This window comes from Gossypium raimondii, chromosome 10 (genome assembly GCF_025698545.1).
Source record: "Gossypium raimondii isolate GPD5lz chromosome 10, ASM2569854v1, whole genome shotgun sequence".
NCBI classification, from domain to species: domain Eukaryota; kingdom Viridiplantae; phylum Streptophyta; class Magnoliopsida; order Malvales; family Malvaceae; genus Gossypium; species Gossypium raimondii.
In genome coordinates, this window is record NC_068574.1 from 40,764,703 (window position 1) to 40,788,370 (window position 23,668).

General features: G+C 32.7%; 1 protein-coding gene across 2 annotated transcripts; it reads left to right on the forward strand.

The window, feature by feature from the left end:
• Positions 1-404: 404 nt before the first annotated feature.
• Positions 405-5,969, forward strand: LOC105776906 (long-chain-alcohol oxidase FAO1). Of its 2 annotated transcripts, none has more exons than XM_012599861.2 (3): positions 405-762; positions 1,389-1,664; positions 4,063-5,969. In XM_012599861.2, exons 1-3 carry the CDS (start codon positions 535-537, stop codon positions 5,797-5,799), a joined length of 2,241 nt encoding a protein of 746 aa, XP_012455315.1. In that variant the 5' UTR covers positions 405-534; the 3' UTR covers positions 5,800-5,969. The 2 variants fall into 2 exon arrangements, with proteins under 2 accessions (XP_012455315.1, XP_012455316.1); XM_012599862.2 differs by having other exon boundaries at positions 614-762; positions 1,206-1,664.
• The last annotated feature ends 17,699 nt before the right edge of the window (positions 5,970-23,668 follow it).

Here is a 23,668-nt window from a genome sequence, read left to right on the forward strand (position 1 = left end):
GAAATTCTACATACAATTTATGTAGAGTAATACTTAAACTTGAAAACCTTTACATTAAGGCAAGGGGACCTCATCCATAATATATTTATATATAGTAAAAGATATATATAGGTTGAACTAGGGACGAAAGTAAAGGGACAATCGGGGCTTAGGGACAATTGCAATTTTGCTTTTTTATAAATTATTTAATTATAAATTTATATATAGGAAATTTGTAAAATGAAAAAAAAAAGTATTTGAATTTTTTCAAAATTTATAAATCAATTCCCATTCTCATAAAAAAAGTTCTAGTACGTCCGATTCTAACTCATAAATGGATGGTGATTGGTTAGCGAACTTTTTATATCAATACTTATGCATACGGAATTGGGGAAATATTATATATACAACAGGAGAGTTACAACTCTTCCTTGGAATCCAAACTCTCCACGTTTCCACGTTTCCACTTTATAAAATGAAGTTGCCATTTGAAACAAAATCATATTTAGTTTTATTAAAAAGAAAAAGATAGAGAGAGAGAGAGGGGGGAGCGACATGGAAGGAAAGTGTGAGGAGCAACCATGGTTGCATGGAGACAAAAGAGAGCCAAAATACAGCCATGGGTTTTGTTCAGCCGAGATACAGACGCTGGCCAGCGTTGCCGAAGTGTTTTTCCCTTCTTTACCACCGGATTCTGGCTTTCAAGGAAAGGAAACCCAGCCAAGCAAGGCTGTTCAATCCTTCCTAAAAGCTTCTGCCTCTCAACCGGCTTTCCCCGACGAGGTAGGTCCTTTGAATCTTAGTTTATTTATTCATTTTTCTTATTTTTATCCATCAATTAATATTTGAGCTAAATAGTTGTTTTCATTAATATTATGGAGAATTTTATATTAAAAGATAAATTGTATTTTATTTTTTTTATTTAAAAAATAATAAATTAATCTCTATACATTAAATTAAAAAATAAATTGATCATTACTTCTTGTTGATGTATAAAATCAATTTTTTAATAATATAAATAGATAAAATTTTTAATTAAAAATTTAATTTATTCTTTAATTTAATATACAAAAATTAATCTAATTTTTTAGGTGAAATAATAATGGTTGTCGTTATATTGTTACTTTGTTTTCACTTATTTTAATTTGATTTGATTTAATATAATAGCATTGACTTTTGCATACACAAGTAAAACACGTGTATATACACATGTTATGGTGTGCCAGGTGGCCAGCAGATAAGTAGTGTTGGGGAGATTCTGCAGTTACATGTATCCCAGTTTTAATTACAGTTTTACTAGAAAAGGGCGGTAACTCAGTTGTGTCAGATTTGGATGTTCTGACAAAAGTTTTAAAAGTAGCCCCCTTTGTCTAGTTTAAGGTTAGACAATGTTTGTATCAATGTTACAGGTAGCAGAATTGCTGGGGAAAAGAGCATTCATTGAAAGTGTGATAGTGGTGAGAATTGTATTAGTGTTACTGTGGACGAGGGTAGGAAGCTTGTTGCTATGTGGAAGGCAGTGTTTGGGGAAGGAATGGCCGTTTATAAATGACTTTGGAAGCATGGGAGTGGAGAAGAGAGAGAAAGTAATGCAAAATTGGTTAAAGCATGGGTTTCTATTTACTCCCACAAGGGTTGCTTTCATCTACTTGAAAGTCTTCTGCCTTTTTGTTTACTTCTCTCGGGTAATCATTCAATACTATCTCTTCCCTTTAATCTTCTTTCTACTTTCATCCTTTGCCTAAGGATTAGGGTTACTACATAATATATTTGTATCGGTAAAAGTATCATGGAGTCTCCTATATTAAAAGTTTGATTATATTTTATTTATTCTATCCAAATAATAATAAGTTAGTCTATGCATGTTAGATCAAAGAGCAAATTGGTTCTTTTGTTAAAAATTTCATCCATTTCTATAGTTAAAATTGGTCATTGTACACTAATATAAGGTACACATGACATGCCACGTGTCACTATTTGGTTATTCCATTAACCAAACCAATTATTAACAGAATAAACGGATGAAAATTTTAATAAAAATGACTAAATTGTTCTTTGATTTAATGTAAAGAGACTAATTTATCTTTTTAATAGATGAGAAAATACAATCTTACAAAGATCTCTATGGTACATTTACCCTTCATATTCATGTTTCAAACACATATCTTTTACTATATTTTACATGGGATAAATATCACCTTTTGAATGTTGTTTGCGGAATTTAAAACTAGATTGAAACTGGTCAGTTAAGCATTAGTTTGGTGCCACAACAATTAAAAGGATATAAACTCAAGCATATTATTTCCTCTACTTTTAAAGATAACACTAGTCTAGGCATTATATATAAAATATATATACTTAATCGTAATTTTTTATTGATTAATGAATTTTTATAAAAAATTAAATTTTATTTCTTTTATAAAGAGTGAGGACAAGAAGCTAAAATTTATAGAATGATTTGAGATAAATTTGAAGGGTAGTTGAATAAAAAATAATAGTACTTACAAAAAAGCTAAAAATAGTAGTTGCCCACTGAGTTAGGCAGAGTGATGCAAGTTGAGAGTGTTCTATGTTTAGCGAAATTTATATTAATTATGGGATAAAACTTAATATGGTTAGTGGAATCTAGATTTGGACGGAAACTTTGAGGAGGAAAGGTATATTCAACCGTGAGCATTTAGTTTTAATTAAATTGACAACACCTGTGGATTGTAATTAATTCAGTCCTACTATTATTCCAACGTGTGGCTCACTTTCATTTTCAATAATAGCTACTCTTCAATTTAGGTAACATCTTAAGAGAAAATCAATAATAGCTAGTCCATTTTTTCTCCCATAAATTTTCCAATTTTAATTCAAAAATTATTTGAAGTTCTAAAATTTTGATGACAAATATAGGAGAAATTATTTGGAAAATTTATTCATAAATTTAATAATATATATAGAGATAATTAAATAGTCTAGGAGTAAAATTAAAATATAGATGGATTACTAATGTTTTAAACAAATAATATCTCGCAAATCTAATATATATAAAAATATTTGTGGATATTGATTGGAGTTAGTGTTAAAATATTGATTTTTTTTAATGGAAGAATGACAGGTATTTTCTCTATATGTACTAAACTGCTAAATTCAACTTGGGGATTTTTAATGATTTGTTTTAAACAAAGTCATACAGGTAAGAAGAATTAAATGATCTTATTTAGATTGCTGAGTAGATATTATATTATAACACAAATCAAAAATAAATAGGATGTAATTGGTTGTAGAGGTTTTGTATCAGCAATCATCAAAATAGAAAATAAATATTGGTTGTTGAAACATCAACATCATTGTAATAAATTTCAATTCTAAAAACGTTTTTCTTGCCTATCTTTAGGGTTTAATTTTTTTACTTATAATAAAATAATGACTTAAATCTCTATTTAGCGTTTCATCTTGTTAACTTTGAGGCATTAACTTTTTAAATTATGTTTTAACTTGATAATTATTTTTGTATTGGGGTCTTAATTAGATATTTGTTTTATATTAGGGCTTAAACTTTTTTGTTAAGTTAATCTTTAAACTTGACAATTATTTTTACATTGAGACTTTAACTTTAGGGTTTTCAAGAAAAAAATTAGACAGAAGCCTCAATATGAGAATACTTGTCAAGTTCAGGGCCTAACTTGAACAAAAAAAAGTTGAAGCCATAATGCAGAAATAATTGTCAAGTTTAAGACCTAACTTGAATAAAAAAAAAGTTCATGCCCCAATATGAAAAAGATACCAAATTTAGGTTCCAAAAAGTGATTTACTGAACTCCCACATTAATTGAAAATATAATTTCAATAAAACTCATAAGACTCGAGTTAAAGTTTAAAATATTAGTTAAATATTTGAGTTCAATTCAACAAGCACAACAAAATTTGATTACTTTTTTTAGCCAAAACTAAATAATTTACAAGTGTCAAGTAGGCCTTATTAATACTATTCATCAAATTAATGGTATATCAAGGAACTTGAATTGATATATAATAACTAGAAAATTATTTAGAATTAACTATGAAAATTTATAAATATTAAGAATTATATGTTCAGGTAGGAGAAGATGGTTATAATCCAGCATGGGAAGCTATTGGATATAATGTAGACAAAGTTGAGGATCAGCCGCAAGCACGAAAGGAAAGGCCTCTTCAAAAGGGAATGATTGAGACTGTGCATGAAAAAGACTCCACTCTTTATCGTTCTCTATCACAGAAAGGCCTTCTTGTTAGTGAAGATACCCAACAAAATGTTTACAGGATCAAATGCGATGCCGTAGTAATTGGTTCCGGTTGTGGTGGCGGTGTTGCAGCCGCAATGCTGGCCGGTTCTGGCCTTAAAGTCGTCGTTGTAGAGAAGGGGAACTACTTTACTTCAACCGACTATTCACCCTTCGAAGGCCCCTCCATGGATAAACTATACGAATCTGGAGGAATCCTTCCGAGTTTGGACGGACAGCTGCTGATTCTTGCAGGGTCTACAGTTGGTGGTGGCTCGGCTGTGAATTGGTCGGCCTGTATAAAAACACCGAAATATGTTCTTAAAGAATGGGCTGAGGACTGTAAAATACCTCTTTTTGGAAGCAATGAATATGTTTCAGCAATGGAAACTGTTTGTGAAAGAATTGGTGTCACGCATGATTGTAAAGAGGAAGGATTTCAGAATCAAGTGCTTCGAAAAGGGTGTGAAAATCTAGGTCTAAAAGTCGAGAAAGTGCCACGGAATTCCTCCGAGAGCCATTATTGTGGATCTTGTGGTTTCGGTTGCAGAAGAGGAGACAAGAAAGGGACCGATCGAACTTGGCTAGTCGATGCCGTAAACAACAATGCAGTGATTATAACAGGGTGCAAAGCCGAGAGATTCATATTAGAGCGAAACAAGGTAGGCAGTGCAAGGAAAATGAAGTGCTTGGGAGTCATTGCAAAGCCTTCAAATCAAAACATCACAAAGGAACTTCATATAGAAGCCAAAGTAACAATATCAGCATGTGGGGCACTTTTGACACCTCTTTTAATGCATTCTAGTGGGCTGAAGAATCGAAACATCGGTCAAAACCTTCATCTTCATCCGGTCCTAATGGCGTGGGGTTACTTTCCTGACTCCGATTCCAAGTTCAAAGGGAAAGCTTATGAGGGTGGAATAATAACATCAGTACATAAGGTGGCAGGAAATGACAACAAAGTGCAAGCCATCATTGAAACTCCTTCATTGGGGCCTGCACAATACTCTGCAGTATGCCCTTGGGTGTCTGGTCTTGATATGAAAGCAAGGATGCTAAAATTTTCCAGAACTGCTCATATGATAACAATAATAAGGGATCAGGGATCCGGAAAAGTACACGCTGGAGGACGAGTAACCTACAAGTTCGAAGAGGTAGACCGACAAAACTTACGAGCCGGTTTGCGACAGTCATTGAGGATATTAGTAGCAGCCGGGGCAGTCGAGGTGGGCACTCATCGTAGTGATGGGCAGAGAAAAAGATGTAAAGGGATAAGCAATGAGGAGTTAGAGGAGTTTTTGGACTCGGTTTCTATGTTAACAAGTCCGTTGTGTACCGGGGAAAACTGGGTGGTGCACACCAGTGCTCACCAGATGGGAAGCTGTAGGATGGGGATAAATGAAGAGGAAGGTGCAGTTGATGAAAATGGAGAGAGTTGGGAAGCTGAAGGATTGTTTGTTTGTGATGCAAGTGTTTTGCCAAGTGCTGTTGGTGTAAATCCAATGATCACTGTCCAGTCCACTGCTTATTGTCTGTCAAAGAAGATTGCAGAGTCTTTAAGACAACAAAAATAGCCTTCTTGTAGTAATCCCTCATCAAACACGTACACATTGTTGTGCTTTTCTACATTTGTTTGTGTGTATTGGATTGTAAGAATAATAAACAGAAAAGATGGTTTATCCATTTTGAAGATTTTTGTACTCTTATGCTCCTTATTCTAATAAATATGGAAGTGTTAAAGTAATCTTTAAGGACCTTTTGCATAGTATTTAAAGTAGAAAAAATAGAAGTTACTCTCAAAGTTCGTTTGTGCCGATTTGAGCTCATAATGATCTAAATTCGAGAAAGTTCAAGCTTGAAATAAATCCAAGCTCAAGAATATTTGAGATCGAAAAAATTTGAACTTGAGAAAGCTCGAGACTGTAAGAATTTGAGATCGATCTAAACCGGAATGCAAGATAGATTCAATTCAAAGCCTAAAAAAGCCCGAATTTATAATTTAACAACCGTAGCTATAATAGATATTAATAATTAATATAATTTTATTATATTACTTAAAATAGAAATAAAATAAAAATAAATAAAAATTATTTATTTTATGAAAATGTGTGTATACACTATACATATTTATATCAAAATTTTATTAAAAATAATTACAAATAATTTTTATTTTAAATTATAAAGTGAAATAAAATTTTAAAACATTAATTGAATATAAATATTTTAATGCTATAATTATTTATGTATAATAAAGATATAAAATTAACAATTATTAAAATTTAATGATAATATAAAATATATAATGACATAATATATTAATTTAATAATACAATAATTAGTGTTATACTTATGCAATACTAATAACATTACTAATAAAATGATTTGGGAATTTAGGTTTTTTTTTTATGATTTGGGAATTTAGGTTAATAAAGTTTAAATTGGGCTTAAGTTTGGCTGATATTGGGTTTGGGTTTTAAGTTGGTTAATTTAGCTTAAAAAGTTATACATTTTAAAACTGAAATCGAACCGATAATGTCGAATCAACTGATTACATAATCAAACTTTAATGTATATGTATAAAATATTAATATATTATATATTATATGATAATACATAACATTATATAATATAGTATGAGAGTTAACTTTCAAATGTACAAATAGTATAGAGACTTAAAAATATTTCAACTAGTATAATAAACAATGATATATAATAATTAATATATTATGTACTATAATTATAGTATGTGATATAGCATTACATAATGTCATAATATGTTTTAAAACTATTAATGTCACACCCAGTTTTCGCTAAGACTGAAAATTTAGAAATAATTGAGGGATTAAATTGAAAGAAGTCATAATTTGGTGGCCTCTACTAGAAAGTCGGAAGGAGAGAGTAACCAATTTAGGATTTGGTTGAAATCCAAGGACGGTTTGGTTGGATTTGAACCAGCCAGTCCTTTAGTGGGGGACAAAATAATTAGGGATGAATGATTGTTATACGGTAAGAGATCGCGCATGAAGGGTTATAAATAACTGAGAGTTGAATCCTTAAAGGGGGATTCCTCTCAAATCTGTTTCATTCCTTTCCCTTCTTAATCTTCTTCCTCGGTTGCTCCGAGGGAGCGATGATCATGGGAAACTCTGCATGAAGTGATGGTCGTGAGAAATTGGTCAGAAAAATAGAAAATTCAAGAAGCTGGTAAGATCTTCAATATGTGTAAGATTTAGGAACCAAAGTTAAAGGTTTCCAGAATCATTTTAGGGGTTCTGCGTGTTCTGGGAAATTGAGGTTTAGGTTAAAAATACTGGGTTTAACCCATGATTTGGTTGACGTGCTTAGCTGCCAGAAGAATGAAAGCTCTGGTGTTCGAAAAAACTAAGTAGAGGAAAAGACAAAGAAGATCAAGTGGGTTTCTATGCCCCATTTCTAGGATGTTGTATGAATAGCATGAAAGTTGGCATGTTCCATGTTACTAAGCTTATGTGATTATATGTTTGTGCTTGTGTGTGTGATGGTTTGTGAAACACGGAGGGAAATTTTCGTCAGGTTAGATTAAGTTAGGACTTGGGAAAAGGATGATTATGTTAGATAACAACACAAGGTGTTGCTATGTGGAAACTGTGATGGCGAAGCTTCGGGCCTTATGAAAGGGACACTACAGTGTTTGAGCATCAATGTTAGGAATGGTGAAATAGAGGAATTGATGAGAAGCAATGAGAAAGGTAAATGAAAAAAATCATAGCTAGGCCATGGGTCTAATCGAAAACTATATGCCTAAAATGAGTAAGACCATAACTGAAAAATGTTATGACATCAAAGTAGCAATGAGTAAGGCTAAAGCTGATGTAACACCCGAAACCCGGCCCAGAAGTCTTGACCGAATTTCGGAGGTCACATTATTGAATTCCAACTTCCTCTTCAAAAGTCAACCTCTTTTTTTGTTCAAAAAAATTTAGTAAAAACTAAACCTATGCTTTGCAAATAATGTTTGATTGGCGTTAACATTTAAGTAAAAAATAAACCAATTTGGTGTTTTTTGAACAGTTTCAAAATGCGTCAAATTTGACAATCATAATCCAAAATTCAAAACCAGTGACACAATAGAAAACATGTTGTTTACCTTTTAACAAAAGACTACATGTCATTTCTCAAAAATTGTGTAAACTTTAGAACAATTACAAAAAGACTAGTTAAGAACCATGGGCGGAATTTTCTAGAAAACTTTGTTTAAAAACCGAAAACCTAAAATTTAACGAGTAATTCAATCACAAAACCCATACAACAGTTCATAAACTCCCCTACAAATCAACTAAAAATAATAAACTGAATTTAAGAAACATCGTTAAAACAAACCCAACTCTTTAAGAATTTGAGACCTCCGGTATGCCGAGTCCAACCTCCAAGCTCAAACTTAACTTGAAAAGAGAGGAAACTGAGGGGATGAGCTATGCGAGCTTAGAGTGAGTTCGAAACAAAAATGACAAAAATTGACGAAGTTTCAAAACAAATATCCCAGATAAGATTACACAGATAAGAGTACACAGTCAATGTATGAAAATCTTGAACCGGTAGTCAGAAGTACGAATACATTTTCACAAGCCATTCAAAGAAACACCTACATTACTCCATACACACAGAAGTACTAAACTAATCCAATTATTATTCAATTTGTAAACAATTTGAACATTACTTAATAAGACACATAAACTCAAATGCAAACTGAATGCAACAAGTTAAAATCCCACCCATCCAACCAAACACCACTCTGACCACCCTACAAACCACAATTAGACTATAGTAAGCCCATCCACCCTACATACCACAAATGTGGAACTAAGCCACTAGAATTAAAATATACAGCTCAGCTGACATATGTACAAAATCATGTGGTAATTCGCTGTACAGGAATATTGTAGTTGAACTGCGAAATCAGTTTTACTTCTCTTCACGACCACCATCCTAGATTTTATGCAAATGTATTAATGCCTACCATTCGCTAACAGACTCACCGAAACAGAGGTATATTTTTAGTTGAATACATTCGAAATCAATTATACTTGTATTCATTTACTAGGTAATATCTCAAAACCATTTATGACATCACATTAACGCATAAATAAACAATTAGCTTTAATCCTATAATTGTAAATACACATACGATTCTAAGCTGAAATAAATTCCCAAACACATTTAGAAAGGCCTCAACAAACGTTGGACTACACAGGAACTGAAACGAGTAAGTTTACGACATTAAACAAAAATCTACGAAACAGAGCCACATGGCCATGTGCCCGATCGTGTGTTAGGTCTACACGGCTGTGTGAAGGGTTTACACGACTGTGTGAAAGAGGGACATGCCCGTGTGAAAGAGACATACGGCTGTGTGGCGGAGACACACGCCCGTGTGATAGAGTAACATGGCCGTGTGAGTAGCCCGTGTAACTCACTGTGTAAATGTTCAAAAATTAGCAAAATTAGGAAGTAGAGTAGACATGGCTGTGTAGCTACGTCAAACGCCCGTGTGGCTGAGGAACACGGCCTGAGTCCAAGGCACACATCCGTGTGAAAAATGATAAAATTCCCAAATAGTAGCCACACGGCCATGTGGCACACCCCAATCTGAGTGACCTAAAAATTACCCTAATTTCACAGTGATGCATGACCGTGTGGACTGCCTATATGGTCACAAAACCACACTAAAATAGGTTGAAAATCGTGAATTGTGACAGCACAATGATCCCTAATCACTAATAGTTCAAAAACACACTTGACTGATGTTCCAAGGCACCGAGAACCGACCACTTCGCCTTTACTCTAACAACCTGAAACTCAATTCTGCAAACATACTAAAGCTATAAACAATTTTAAACCTAAATCTTATAATCAATTGTCAAGAATCATTCGCATAAACCCAAATACAAAATGATCCTTACACTCACCTGATTCGTCGTCCGAACAAACAAAGAATAAGAGTACCATCAGGATTTTAAGGCAATGGTTAACAATAGTGAAACCTAAAAAAGGAAAGGAAGAAATACAAAAACAAAAGGGAAAAAAACCAAAAATAAAAAATATGAACAACTTAAGAAAAGAGGAAGTGAAAACTAACGTGTAGACAGAGAGAGTGTGTGTGTGGTGAGACATTTTTGGATTTTTTATTTTCAAAATAAAAATGAAATAAAGTTAAGTAAATAAATAAATAAAACATAAAAATAATACATACCAACAAACCTAAGATTAAAACAAAATTTCCTTTTTTACTCGAATCGAGACTCAAACATAATACCAAGAGTAAGCTGAACACTTAACCATTGAAACACATGATCATATTGTACTAAAAACGCTCAAAAAAACATAAAAACCTACTCGAAGTCTCTAGCTTACACGTAAATCTTAATCCTTCTAACCACTAATTTTGGGATATTACAATGCACCTCTCCTTAAAGAAATTTTGTCCCCAAAATTTCCCACTAACCGAACAGTCGCCTAAATGCAAAACTCACCACTACGCTCCCGTTGCGCATGCTAACCTTGACGTACTACAATATCGTACTTAACATTAAAATCTCATACACCCAACCAAACACCTAACCACTAAACCAGATCAAATTCCTTTACTATCTCATACACAAAACACTATCCAACAAATTCCTAACTTACACTTATCGGCTATTTTTATAACCACGTGTTCCCCACACTATCAACCAAAAATATAATCACAACCATGGCATAACAACCCCAAAATTAAAGTATCCTATAACCATACCTGTCTCAATGTCGTCGAGGGCACTCCTTAATCTGATGCTCTGTGGACCCGCATATGAAACATGCTCCCGATTTTTTTATGCTCACCTGGATGACGCTTCTTACAATGTTCACAAACCGACACATCCATGCCACTAGTAGGACATTTGACATTACCTTTGCTCACATTCAACTAAGGTCTCACACGCTTCACAGATTGAGGCTTCGAACTCAAAGGACTAAGATCCTTTTTCTTCCTACACTCCACACATCTATCTTGAACCATTACTCTGGTTCTCTTTAAACTAGCCTAAAAAACTTTCTCTAAAACTTCCCTCACTACCTGAGTCAACGCCTCCGTACCAACTTTTGAGTTATCGCCATTCGTAGCTAGCGTAACCACATCGGCCTCCGACTATTGAGCAGACACACGTCCTAGAGGACTAGATGACTCTTCAAGGTCACACTAGGCTGATCCTCACGATTTAGCTTGTCACTAGAATCCATTTCAAACCTCGTAACTAATTTTAAGAGATCTACAATACCAAAATTGAACACAAAAGTAAATTTCTAAACACTACAGTTCTAATCTTACAACCTTGGAGTTTCACACGGACCAGCATTGGAGTCTCAGACATTTTATTTTTACAAACATTTTCAAACACAAAACATTTTCTAAAAACTATGGTATGTATGTTTTTTTTCAAAAATACTTTTAACACACATGCTTGCGAGCATGTAAAAATACAGGTCGAGTTTTGGAAAACTTGGCTCTAATACCATTAAATGTAACACCCTAAAACTTGGCCTAGAAGTCTTGACCGAATTTTGAAGGTCACATTATTGAATTTCAAATTCTTCTTCAAAAGTCAACCTCTTTGTTTATTCAACAAAATTTAGTAAAAAATAAACCTATGCTTAGCAAATAATGTTTGATTGGCGTTAACATTTAAGTAAAAAATAAACCAATTTGGTATCTTTTTGAACAGTTTCAAAATGCGTCACATTCAACAATCATAATCCAAAATTCAAAACCAGTGACACAATAGGAAGCATGTTTACCTTTTAACAGAAGACCACATGTCATTCTCAAAAAGCGTGTGAACTTTAGAACAGTTGCAAAAAGACTAGTTAAAAATCGTGCATGGAATTTTCCAGAAAAAATTTGTTCAAAAATCGAAAACCTAAAATTTAACGAATAATTCAATCACAAAAATTGTACCACAGTTTAAAAACTTTTTTACAAATCAATTGAAAATAATAAACTAAATTTAAGAAACATTGTCAAAACAAACCCAACTCTTTAAGAATCCGAGACCTTCGATAGCCGAGTCCAACCTCAAAACTCAAAGTTAACTTGAAAAGAGAAGAAATTGAGAGGATAAGCTACACGAGCTCAGTGTGAGTCCGAAACAAAAATGATAACAATTGACGATGTTTCAAAACAAATATCCCAGATAAGAGTACACAGTCAGTGTATGAAAATCTTGAATCGGTAGTCAAAAGTACAAATACATTTTCGTAAGCCATTTAAAGAAACACCTACATTACTCCACACACAGAAGTACTAAACTCATCAAATTATTATTCAATTCGTGAACAATTTTAACATTACTTAATCAGACACAAACTCAAATGCAAACTGAATGCAACAAGTTAAAATCCCACATAGTCAACCAAACACCACTCCGTCCACCCTACACACCACAATTGGACTATAGTAAGCTCATTCACCCTGCACACCATATAGGACCATGATAGACCCATCCACCCTACACACCACAAATGTGGAACTAAGCCACTCAAATTAAAATATGCAGCTCAGCTGACATATGTACAAAATCGTGCGGTAATCTGCTGTACAGGAATATTGCAGTTGAACTGTCAAATCAGTCTTACTTCTCTTCATGACCAAAATATCAGGTTTTATGCAAATTCATGAATGCACACCATTCGCTAAAAGACTCACCGAAACGGAGGTGTATTTACTGTTGAATACATTCGAATCAGTTATACTTGCATTCATTTACTAGGAAATATCTCAAAACCATTTATCACATCACATTAACGCATAAATAAACAATTACTTTAATCCTATAATTGTAAATACACATACGAGTCTAACCTAAAATAGAGTCTAAAACATATTTACAGAGGCCTTAACAAACGTTGGACTACACAGGAACTAAAACGAGTCAGTTTACGACATAGAACAAAAATCTACGACACAAAGCCACACGGCCGTGTGGGAGAGTCTAGGTCATGTGAAGGGTCTACATGGTCGTGTGAAAGAGACACATTGCCCTGTGGTAGAGACACATGCCCGTGTGAGTAGCCTATGTAACTCACTATTCAAATGTTCAAAAATTAGTAAAATTAATAGGCAGAGTAACACAACTGGGTGGCTACCTCACACGCCCTTCTGGTTGATGAACACGACTGTGTGTCCAAGGCACACGCCTGTTTTGAAAATGATAAAAGCCATAAATAGTAGCCACACGGTCGTGTGGCACACCCCAGTCTGTGTGACCCAAAATTTTCCCTAATTTTACAGCGACGCACGACCGTGTAGATCGCCTATGTACGACACACGCCCTTGTGGCTATCCGTGTGGTCATGAAACCACACCAAAACAAGCTAAAAATCGTGAATTGTAATAACAAAGTGATCTCCAATCACTAATAGTTCAGAAACACACCTGATTGATGTTCCAAGGTACTAAGAACCGACCACTTTGCCTTTACTCTAACGACCTAAAACTCAAGTTCGCAAACATACTAAAGCTATAAAAAAATTTCAAACTAAATCTTATATCAAATTATTAAGAATCATCCATATAAACCCAAATACAAAATGATCCACACACTCACCCGATTCGTCGTCCGAACAAACGAAGAATAAGAGCACCATCAAGATTTTAAGGCAGCGGTTAAGAATGGTATTGAAACCTAAAAAAGGAAAGGAACAAATACGAAAACAAAAGGGAAAAGAAAACTAAAAATAAAAACTATGAACAGCTCAGGAAAAGAGGAACTGAAAACTAACGTAAGGAGAGAGAGAGGGTGGTGAGACATTTTTAGGAATTTTTATTTTGAAAATAAAAATTAAATAAAGTAAAGTAATTAAATATAACATAAAAATAATACTTACTAACAAACCAAATATTAAAACAAAATTTCCTCTTTACTCAAATCGAGACTTGAACATAAGACCAAGAGTAAGTTGAACCCTTAACCACTGAAACACATGCTCATATTGTACTAAAAACGCTCAGGAAAATGTAAAAATGTACTCGAAGTGTCATGCTTACACACAAACCTTAATCCTTCTAACCACTAACTTCAAGATGTTACAGCTGGAAGATGTTATGGAATCAAGATTAAAAAGACCATGGCTTAAAGATGTTATGGCATCATGATAAAAATAAGTAAGACCATGTTGGATCTAGTTCCCTAAGTGTATAATTTTCATCTAAGTACACTTGTAATTTTTTCGAACAGATTGGTTATTAAAATTATTCATAAATCACTTTAATACTTTGTATATATTCCTCACATAGTTTTTGCACGCAAATTAAAATAGAAACAAATGTTGCTCATTAGTTGTCTAATGTTTAACTGATACTAAGTGGTATTACATGGTCAGATCTTAATACAGAAAGACAACTTGCATTAGTAGATGAACCTAAACATGTCGTTAGTCTAATTGGAAATGAGCAAACTATTGAAAGACTAATATGTTGTCTTTCAAGTCCAATTGGGGAGATGTCTTGTCTTGGTCATCGAAACAAATAACTCCTAGAAGATAAAGACATAGATATGACTGACTGGACTGACAGTACATTGGATTTGACCCAAACAGAATAAATCTTGAATCCATTTATAGATTTATTCACTTGTGACATTCATAGTGTGGCATACCTAAATCCTGAGTGGGTGACAGGCTATGTATGCGTGGCTCGTACACTTTGATGTAAGTAAAAGCCTGAGTTCAAATAGATAAGGAACCGAAAGCTGGTGTGTTTGGTGTACAATTTCTGTAGTATGTAGCATCATTCACAACAGTGGAATTCATAATCCAAAACTTGGGTAAATGATATCCTCTCATTGGCATTACATGATTGATGAAAAGTAAACGTGGCCACGGGTCATCCATCTTTGTGATGGATGACTTAATCACTATTTGATAGTGATTGACTTTTCATGAAGGAAGATGTAATGGTTAACATGAGATAAAATATGATCATATTAGAAGAACGAATATTATCACAAAGAGATCAATGATAGCCTATAAGGGTAACACACTATGAGAAGGTCATTGGACGAGCACTGAGTAGTTTCTTTCTATGGTATGTCATTGGGGAGAGCTTAGTCATGATACTATAGTAGAATGATTTCGTGACTAAATGATTTTATAATTAATAGGTGAAAAGACGAAACTTAATTATAAATCATTCAAGACACAACTACATATGTCCAATTGGTCCCTCCGCCAGCTCGTTGAAACCATAAGTGAATTCCGTGTTTGAATAGAAATAAAATAAATGAATAGGAAAAAAGAAATGGGAAACATTTAGAAATGATTATGGTTTTCTCCGAAATTGAGAAATGGAATCATTTGAAAATGAATGTCGGTTTCCAAAAATAGAAAATGAAATGGAAATGGAAATGATCCATTTGCAATCCTATATAGATTACTTAAAAAATTATCGAAAGAATGAGTTTATGTTTTTGGACTATTTTGAAGCCTAAAAATAAAACTAAATCACTCGGTCATAGTGAACATGTTTAGTTGTGAAATATTGAACATATTTTCTTGAAATTTTATCAGTGGCAAAATCGTCAAAATTTTACAGGGGGTAAAATCATCAAAATTTAGCTGTGGGTAAAATAGGGATGAGAAAATTATTTTATATATAAATATTAAAGTTTATTTTGAGAAACAAAACAACTGAATCGGGTTTGATCAAATTAAAAAGTATTCGTCAAAAAGGACTAGGAATTACTCATAATTGGACTCGATGTGAGAGAGACCAAAAAATCCCTCATGGACATGAAGGGGGTGGCAACCCTAGTAGGTGTTCGATCGTTGGTACGCCCCATGGCGTAGTGGAAAAAAATATTCCGGCAACCATCAACCATTGATCCATGTAAGAGGAACGAATTGGTTGAAAAGGAGTTGAAGATATACCTTTAGGATCTGATTTATTTCACAATGACAATTCCAAGTCGCAACCAAAAACGTCTCAGCCTTTACGTAGTTAACAACGAACAAAAAAACTCTTTGAAATTTTTAGAGAGAATTTGAAAAGTGGTTGCTAGACCTTTTCTGATTTTTTTCTTTTCTTTGGTAACCTACACTCACAGGGATTCACTTCCTTTTCTTTTAATATCACGTGATAATAAAAATGAAATTATTCTCTTTCCTTTTAGAGAAACATACAGAAAGTTTTAAAATATTATATTCTTTCCAAAAGAATATTAATTTCCATATTTTTTTATATTTGACCGAAATTATTATTTTAACTATTTATATTAATAATTTTGATAAATTATATTTAGTTAATATTTTAAATGAATCAAATTTCATATATTAATTTTAACTATTTTACCTATTTCGTACAATAAGTTTGTACATATAATGTGTTCAACATTTAACTATCAAATTAAATTAATTCAATAATTAATTTAATTCATGTGACAGTTAAACACACTACCAACTGTGTTTGTATTTTGTTCACTTTAAACATAGGGTGTGATCCTGTAAGCTCTTGTAATGTTGGTAGTAATACTAGAACATTTATAATGTTATAAGCAATGAGTGACATCTAGAAATGAATCATTGCTACCCTAGTTACAAGAAGTCGTGATTTGACATAACCTTTCTGTGATAAATGTTTCATGTATTATATAATTTTATGATATATATCTAGATTGGACACAAGTCATGGAATAGTCACACTTGTATAGTCCAATCTCATATTTCTTGATATTCTGAGTAGACTATAATAAAAAAATAAGTGTGATATCTTATATCAACTTATTTGAGTATGGTCATGTATTTCTAGTCTCACTTCATCAAGTGGTCTAGGATATTGCTCCTATTATGTAGGAGGCACAAATTCTATCTTGATCATGCATATCCTACTTTATAGATTGTTCATATCTAGCATCAGTCTTTATAGTACAACTTATTACGGTAGACATTTGATTGTATCAAAATATATGATTCACTATGTTAGGACAATGATGATCTCAAGTCTAAGAATCATATACATATGTATCACTATGACTAATGTTGTGACTGTTACATAATAATCTAAGAACTATGCTCATAGTGGGCCAGTTCAGTATGTTGTTCTCTAACACATACTCATGTATTGATTTTGAAATCCCTATGTCAATGAAAACACTTTGTCATCAATCAAGTACACATTAGTCTCAATGAATTATTATTGTCCAAGCCCACAATAATACTTGACTAATGACCTTTTGAGAATAATCATATTATTCTCAGGACTTTATTATTAACCAATTTATTTATACACATAAAAAAGAAACTGAAATAACAATGACAACGCATTATATTAAGAAACAAGGTAAAACAAGTATGTGATTATAGTTATCTTATGATTGATCTTTGGGCGTACTCTAACAGTAGGAATACTATTGTGTGTCGTCCACCCTAGTACTATTCTAAGTAGGATGTTTTTCTATTTGAGATAAACTACTACAACTCAATAAGTGTTCTACCATCTCTTCCTATAAATAGATGACACCGATAGAGTTATTAACACAACTTTGAGAGATTGTTATTCTGCCAAAAAAATAAAGACAATATATTCTCGAGTATTACATATATTTTTTTAGAATAACAATTCTACCGGCTTCTATTAAGAAGAGAGAATTTTTGTTTTAACCCCTAAAGGAGAGAACTTTTTCTAGTTCTGTGTTTCGATTTAATTTGTTTGAGCCCAGACTCGAAGCAGTTCGTGGTACGAGAATGGCAGAGAAGATTTTTTGGTTGAAAGCCAGGAAAAATACCGTCCACTATGCCAAAAAATAGGTACGAATTCTGTTAAGCTTTATTTTTATAAATATCATAAACTGGCTTGATTTTCAAAATTTTAATTTTTCACTGTGCAAGAAAACCGTTTTCGAATAGATTTTTTTCAATAATTGGCATTACAGCGTTAGGTTGTGCTATGTTTATGTTATAAACCGAAACTGAATCTCTCTCTTCATCTTGTTTGATTAGTATTTGATAAGATGTGACATTCTTGTAATTGTTTTCATATTTAAGAGAGTGTATTTGAATGAATGTAATATTATATATATATTTGTTATATAATTATTATTTTTGCTAAGGTTGTGGTTCATAGATAATAGACCGTGGACTATTATCTCCACATAGGATTATTTTTTATTTATAGAATTCTTTTGAGCTGAAAACAGACATAGGATATAAATGTATTTTTTTTCAAAAAGGAGTCCATGATGAAGAGAAGATGGAGCGATGATGGTCGAATACACAAGGAATGCCTTGTGGTAAAAAACTATATAAATTTTTTTGTCTTTTTATTTATTTTCTAGAAATAGAACCATGAAAACCTTGGTTGGCAATTTTATTTTATTAATCATCTCTTTATATATCTGTTTATTAATTTTATTATATAATTCTGATATATTTGTATGAGATGATCCAAAGTTGATCTATTAAAGATAAGAAGTGTGGAAATGAGAAAATACGTGTTGTATTGTTCCATTTACATTTTTAGGTTATTTGGTTACTATGAGAAGTGTGGTAACGGGAAGGTGCATGTCTAGGATTGGATCTGGCAAGGAAATGCATGGTTTTTAAGTGGTCAAATACGACTCACCTCCCTTTCCTAGGAACGTAACTGGTGCACGGTTCACATTCACTTCTTCGATTTTTCCTTTCAAAGGAAAACTATGGAGAATCAAAATTTTTTGATTGACTCTTGTGAATAATTGAATGTGAATATATTAAAATTGTCATAACATGTCATGCACATATGAGATAAGCATGCCATATAATTTAGGAAAAAATGTCACATGTACTTGTCATGCATATATTGATCATACATAATTGAAATCGAAAATTAAAAAAACATTGCATGTTTTTTTAAAATATTGACTGGGAGAAGGTCCCTAAATAAGACCTACGACCTCTATTAATGGTCTTTTGTGATGGCATGACAAGTGCAATACCCCATGATAGGATTGTTATGTGGATTTCACTTAGGAGATTTCTTGAAAGTAAGAAGAATTCTCTTGTGATCAAATGATAAATGAAATGACCTTTGTGGTAGGCATTATCTTGCAATAGGTCAAGAAATTCTATCTTCAAAAGAGGACAACTAGTCAAAGCATGCTACTCAGTGAGATTGTCCTAAGATGACTCATTTGTGGTGCATGATGTGATAGGTGTTGAGTTGATGGCTATACACTCAAGATTTTCTAGTTAAATAATTCTCCATGGAGCTTTACTTAAGTTAGAAAGATGGCCAAACATTACACGATTATTAGTACATCTGAATGCCTATGGAATTAGATCCATCTACTAATTGGATGGAAATCCATGATCTTACTAGTTTATCATGATCACCCCCACGGTTGCTTGATTCAATGGGCGTAGGAATTATCATTGCAAGAACTTACAAATATTTTAAAAGTTTAATGTAAGACACATTCATCATTTTAATGCATATTGTAATGTTGCAAAACATTTTCAAACTATTTTTAATAAAAAGATATTAATATACGAATATTTTTATTTTCAGTTCGAAAATGGCATCAAATCCCTTATTGAACATACTCACTGAAAACAAAATAAACGAAAAAAACTATAAGGAGTGAAAAAGAAACTTGATAATTTTTCTAAGCTGTTAGAAATTTAAAACAGTTCTTGATACTAAGTGCCCTTCGGCCACTCAAGTTGAGGCTAGAAAATACTGGGGAAAGTCTGATGAGATAGCTCATTTTGTATATGTTGGCGAGTGTGACCAACACTTTGTATAAGCAACTAGAGAGTTGTAAGACTTCTAAAGTTTCTAGATAAGGTAGAAGACATGTTCAGAGGGCAAGTTGCCTTGGCTCAATAATCCACTATAACTAGCTTAATGAATGCCTAGCAAAAGCCCGTCACTCCAATAAAATACCATATGATAACTCTTATGGGATACTTTGTCAAGGCTGCGGACAATGAGGCCAATGTAGACCAAAATACCCAAATAAAGATGATGTTCAAAAGTTTGCCCAATGATTTTGCTGGTTTTTGGGTCGCATATAACCTTGGCAAAAAGAAAAACATGACGCTTTCATGAAGGAGTTACAATCCTATGAGTTGATGTTGAACGGTAGTCAGTTGTTCAAAAAACTAGAAGCTAATATAGTTGTCACTTCATCCTCAAAAGGGAAGGGATAAAGCACTAAGAAAAGCAAGGCTAAGGCCTCTGGGCCCCCACAAGTGGAAAAGAAGAGAACCAGAAAACCAAAAATTTATCTAAGTCTAAATGCTTCTTCTGCAACAAGAAAGGACATTTCAAGGCAAACCGTAAAGAGTTAAAAGAATACCTAGCTACGAAAGGGAAAGGCATGGAACTCGTGATGATAGAATCTTGTTTAGTGGAAGAGTCAATAGACCATTAGGTCATTGATTCAAGAGCCACTAATCATGTTTGTGTTTCTCTACATGGGTTCGAGGAGACGAAAGATCTTAGAGATAAGAGCTTATCGTTGTAGACCAAGAATGGGACATGTGTGACAGTTGAAGTAGTGGAAGATAGACATATTTATTTTGATAATTTTAGGAAGATTATTTTAAAAGACGTTTTTTATGTACCAAATTTAAAAAGAAACTTAATTTACGTTGCATGTTTATATAAAGACTGCTTGACCATGACTTTCAATAATGGAATTGCAATATTTAAAAATCACAATCTTATCTGTAATGGATGGAAGTTAAACAATCTATATTTTATCAAACTAAAGATGTACATATTGCTTGAGATTGAAATATCGAATAAAAGACTTAAAATTTCTCACTCTCATGAGGCGTACTTTTGGCATGTGAGACTTCGTCATATTAACCAAGAAAGAACCACTAGACTTGTGAAAGATGACATCTTAAATTTGCTTAAAGAAGTTTATCTTCCGCAATGTGATTCTTGCTTGGAAGGTAAGATGACTAAGCGATCTTTTAATGCAAAAGGAACAAAGGCCAAAAAACCCCTAAAATTTGTGCACATTGACATATGTGGCCACATGAGCGTTAGTGCAAGAGGTGGTTATGAGTATTATTTAGTCTTTATTGATTACTACTCCATATATGGGTATTTTACCTAATGCACCGCAAAAGTGAAACCTTTGATAAATTCAAAGAGTTCTGTGCAAAAGTGGAGAAACAACTAGGTTTACCCATAAGAAACTTCGATCTAATCAAGGTGGGAAATATTTATCTGATGAATTCTTAGGGTACCTCATAGAGAATGATATTCTATCCCAGTTAACAATGCCGGGCACTCCACAACATAATAGCGTGGCAAATAGAAGAAATTGAATGTTGTTAGACATGGTACTATAACAACCCATTTTTAATGGTGTCAAAAATAGTGATTTTGAGATCACAATTTAGACAAGTGAGTCTGTATTTTATTATTTATTTAGTGGTTATAGAGTTATTATAATGTCGTATTAAAATTTGATTAGGAAATTTTAATATTTAGATAGTTAATTAAGTAAAAGGACTAATTTGTAAAAGTTATAAAAATTAGTTTCTATTAGCTAAATGTATTAAATGGTTATAGAAATGTGAATATAAGGACTTAAATGGTAAATATACCATATAGATAGTTGGTGGATTGTTACGGTCATCATTTAGTTAAATGTTGTCTTATTTTTAGTAGGGTAAAAAGGTAATTTGATAAATAAAACTTAAACAAATTAAGCCAAAAAGAAGTCATCATCTTCCTTAGGCCACTACTAAAAATTTTAGATTAGAAACACCACTGAAGGAGCTCGATATTCAGCTAGGCTAAATTCAATTGCATGGTATGAAATATTAATCCGTTTTTAGTTATTCTTATCTTTTTGTTATCATTGTAGCTTAATCTAACTAACCTAGAGGTTAATTTGTAGAGTTTTTAAATGTTTTAGACTATTTCATTGATGAGTTTGAAGTGTTTTTGAAGTTTGATGATATATTATTAAGCTTGGTTGTTAAATATAACTATTTTGTAAAGTAGTTTTTAGTAATTTTAATGTTAAAGGACTAAATTTTTTAAATGGTAAAACATCATGAAATTTTTGTGAAAACATTATAGAAATGGGTTGTAGAGAGACCGTAGGAAATTCGGCTAGCATGAGTTGTGCTTAAATGTGGTTAATTTGTAAATTTTGGGTTTAAGGACTAAATTGCATAAAGGGTAAAATGTTGGGGTAAATTTAAATTGATAATAGAAGGGCCTATAAGTATAAGTTTGATTATTTAACTTGTTTGAATTGATTAATTGAATGAAAATTACTATTTAAATCAAGAAGCAAAGCAATCAGACTCAAACCATGGAAAAGCTAAGTTAGCGAATTAGTCATCGGCATCGTATTTGTAACTGTTTTTGTCTAGGTAAGTTTGTATATTGATTAGGCTTATTAATTGATATTTTGGGTGAAATGTTGATTAATTTTTGTGTTATGTATAGCTTTAAATGATTGTTAGATGATAATTAGTGATTTGAATTAAATTATAATGTTAGCTAAATTGACGATTATGATTGAAAATGGAAAATTACATGGTTAAGTAATTGTGGTGAATTAATGTGTAAAAATGACCCATTTGAACCTTGTTAGTGCTTAGGATACAAATGAAATGTCTTTAGTGGTTATTATAGTTTCAGGTGTTGGTCTGGGATGTCATACCGATGGTTGAGGTCCTACATTTGTTGCGTATTCTCCACAACTCGTATGAGAATTTATAGTTACAGCTCGTGTGAGCACTTTCCCGCATATCCAATGTTATTTCACTATGGTTCATCGGGTATAAAATGATGTACAAATGAGTTATATGAAATTGCTATATGGAAATTGACTTATGGAAGGGACGTATATGAATTTGCTATATGGAATTAGGCATTTAACGGAATGTGATGTACAATGTGAACATGAGTTGAATAAATTGAGTTATATATGTTGTTTATAGGTGTTGCATGGTAATGTGTGGTTAGAAGTTTTATATTTTTGATTTACTAACCTTGTGAGGTTATGTTGTGGATAGGAGACAAATGAGCTTACAAGTTATTGAATGAATTTATACATGAATTGTTTAAATAAATTCTATTTGGTAAGTTTGAGTTTATGTTATATACAAGCTTGTTAAGCATTGATGCTTACATCTGTTGCATTTCATTCTTTGTAGATCATTGGAAGTCAAGGTCAGTTTGAAATTCTAGTTGGAGCATACACACTATTTGTTCTTCAAATCGGTAGAAGTTTTGATCATTTTGAAGTTGGTTATAAATGGCATGTACTAGGAGGCCTTGAGTTCTTCTGTTTATGATGATGCTGTTTATAAATTTTGTTAAGTAAGACTTGTAGTTGTGTATATATTTGGTATTATGACTTTTGTATGTATATAAGTGCTTTTGATCATTTGATGTATGCCTTATGGAAGTGGTAT

Coding starts and splice junctions, on each gene's coding strand:
- LOC105776906 (XM_012599861.2), top strand. CDS start 535: ATGGAAGGAAAGTGTGAGGAGCAACCATGGTTGCATGGAGACAAAAGA. Junction 763..1,388: donor AACCGGCTTTCCCCGACGAG/GTAGGTCCTTTG, acceptor TCAATGTTACAG/GTAGCAGAATTGCTGGGGAA. Junction 1,665..4,062: donor TTTTTGTTTACTTCTCTCGG/GTAATCATTCAA, acceptor TTATATGTTCAG/GTAGGAGAAGATGGTTATAA.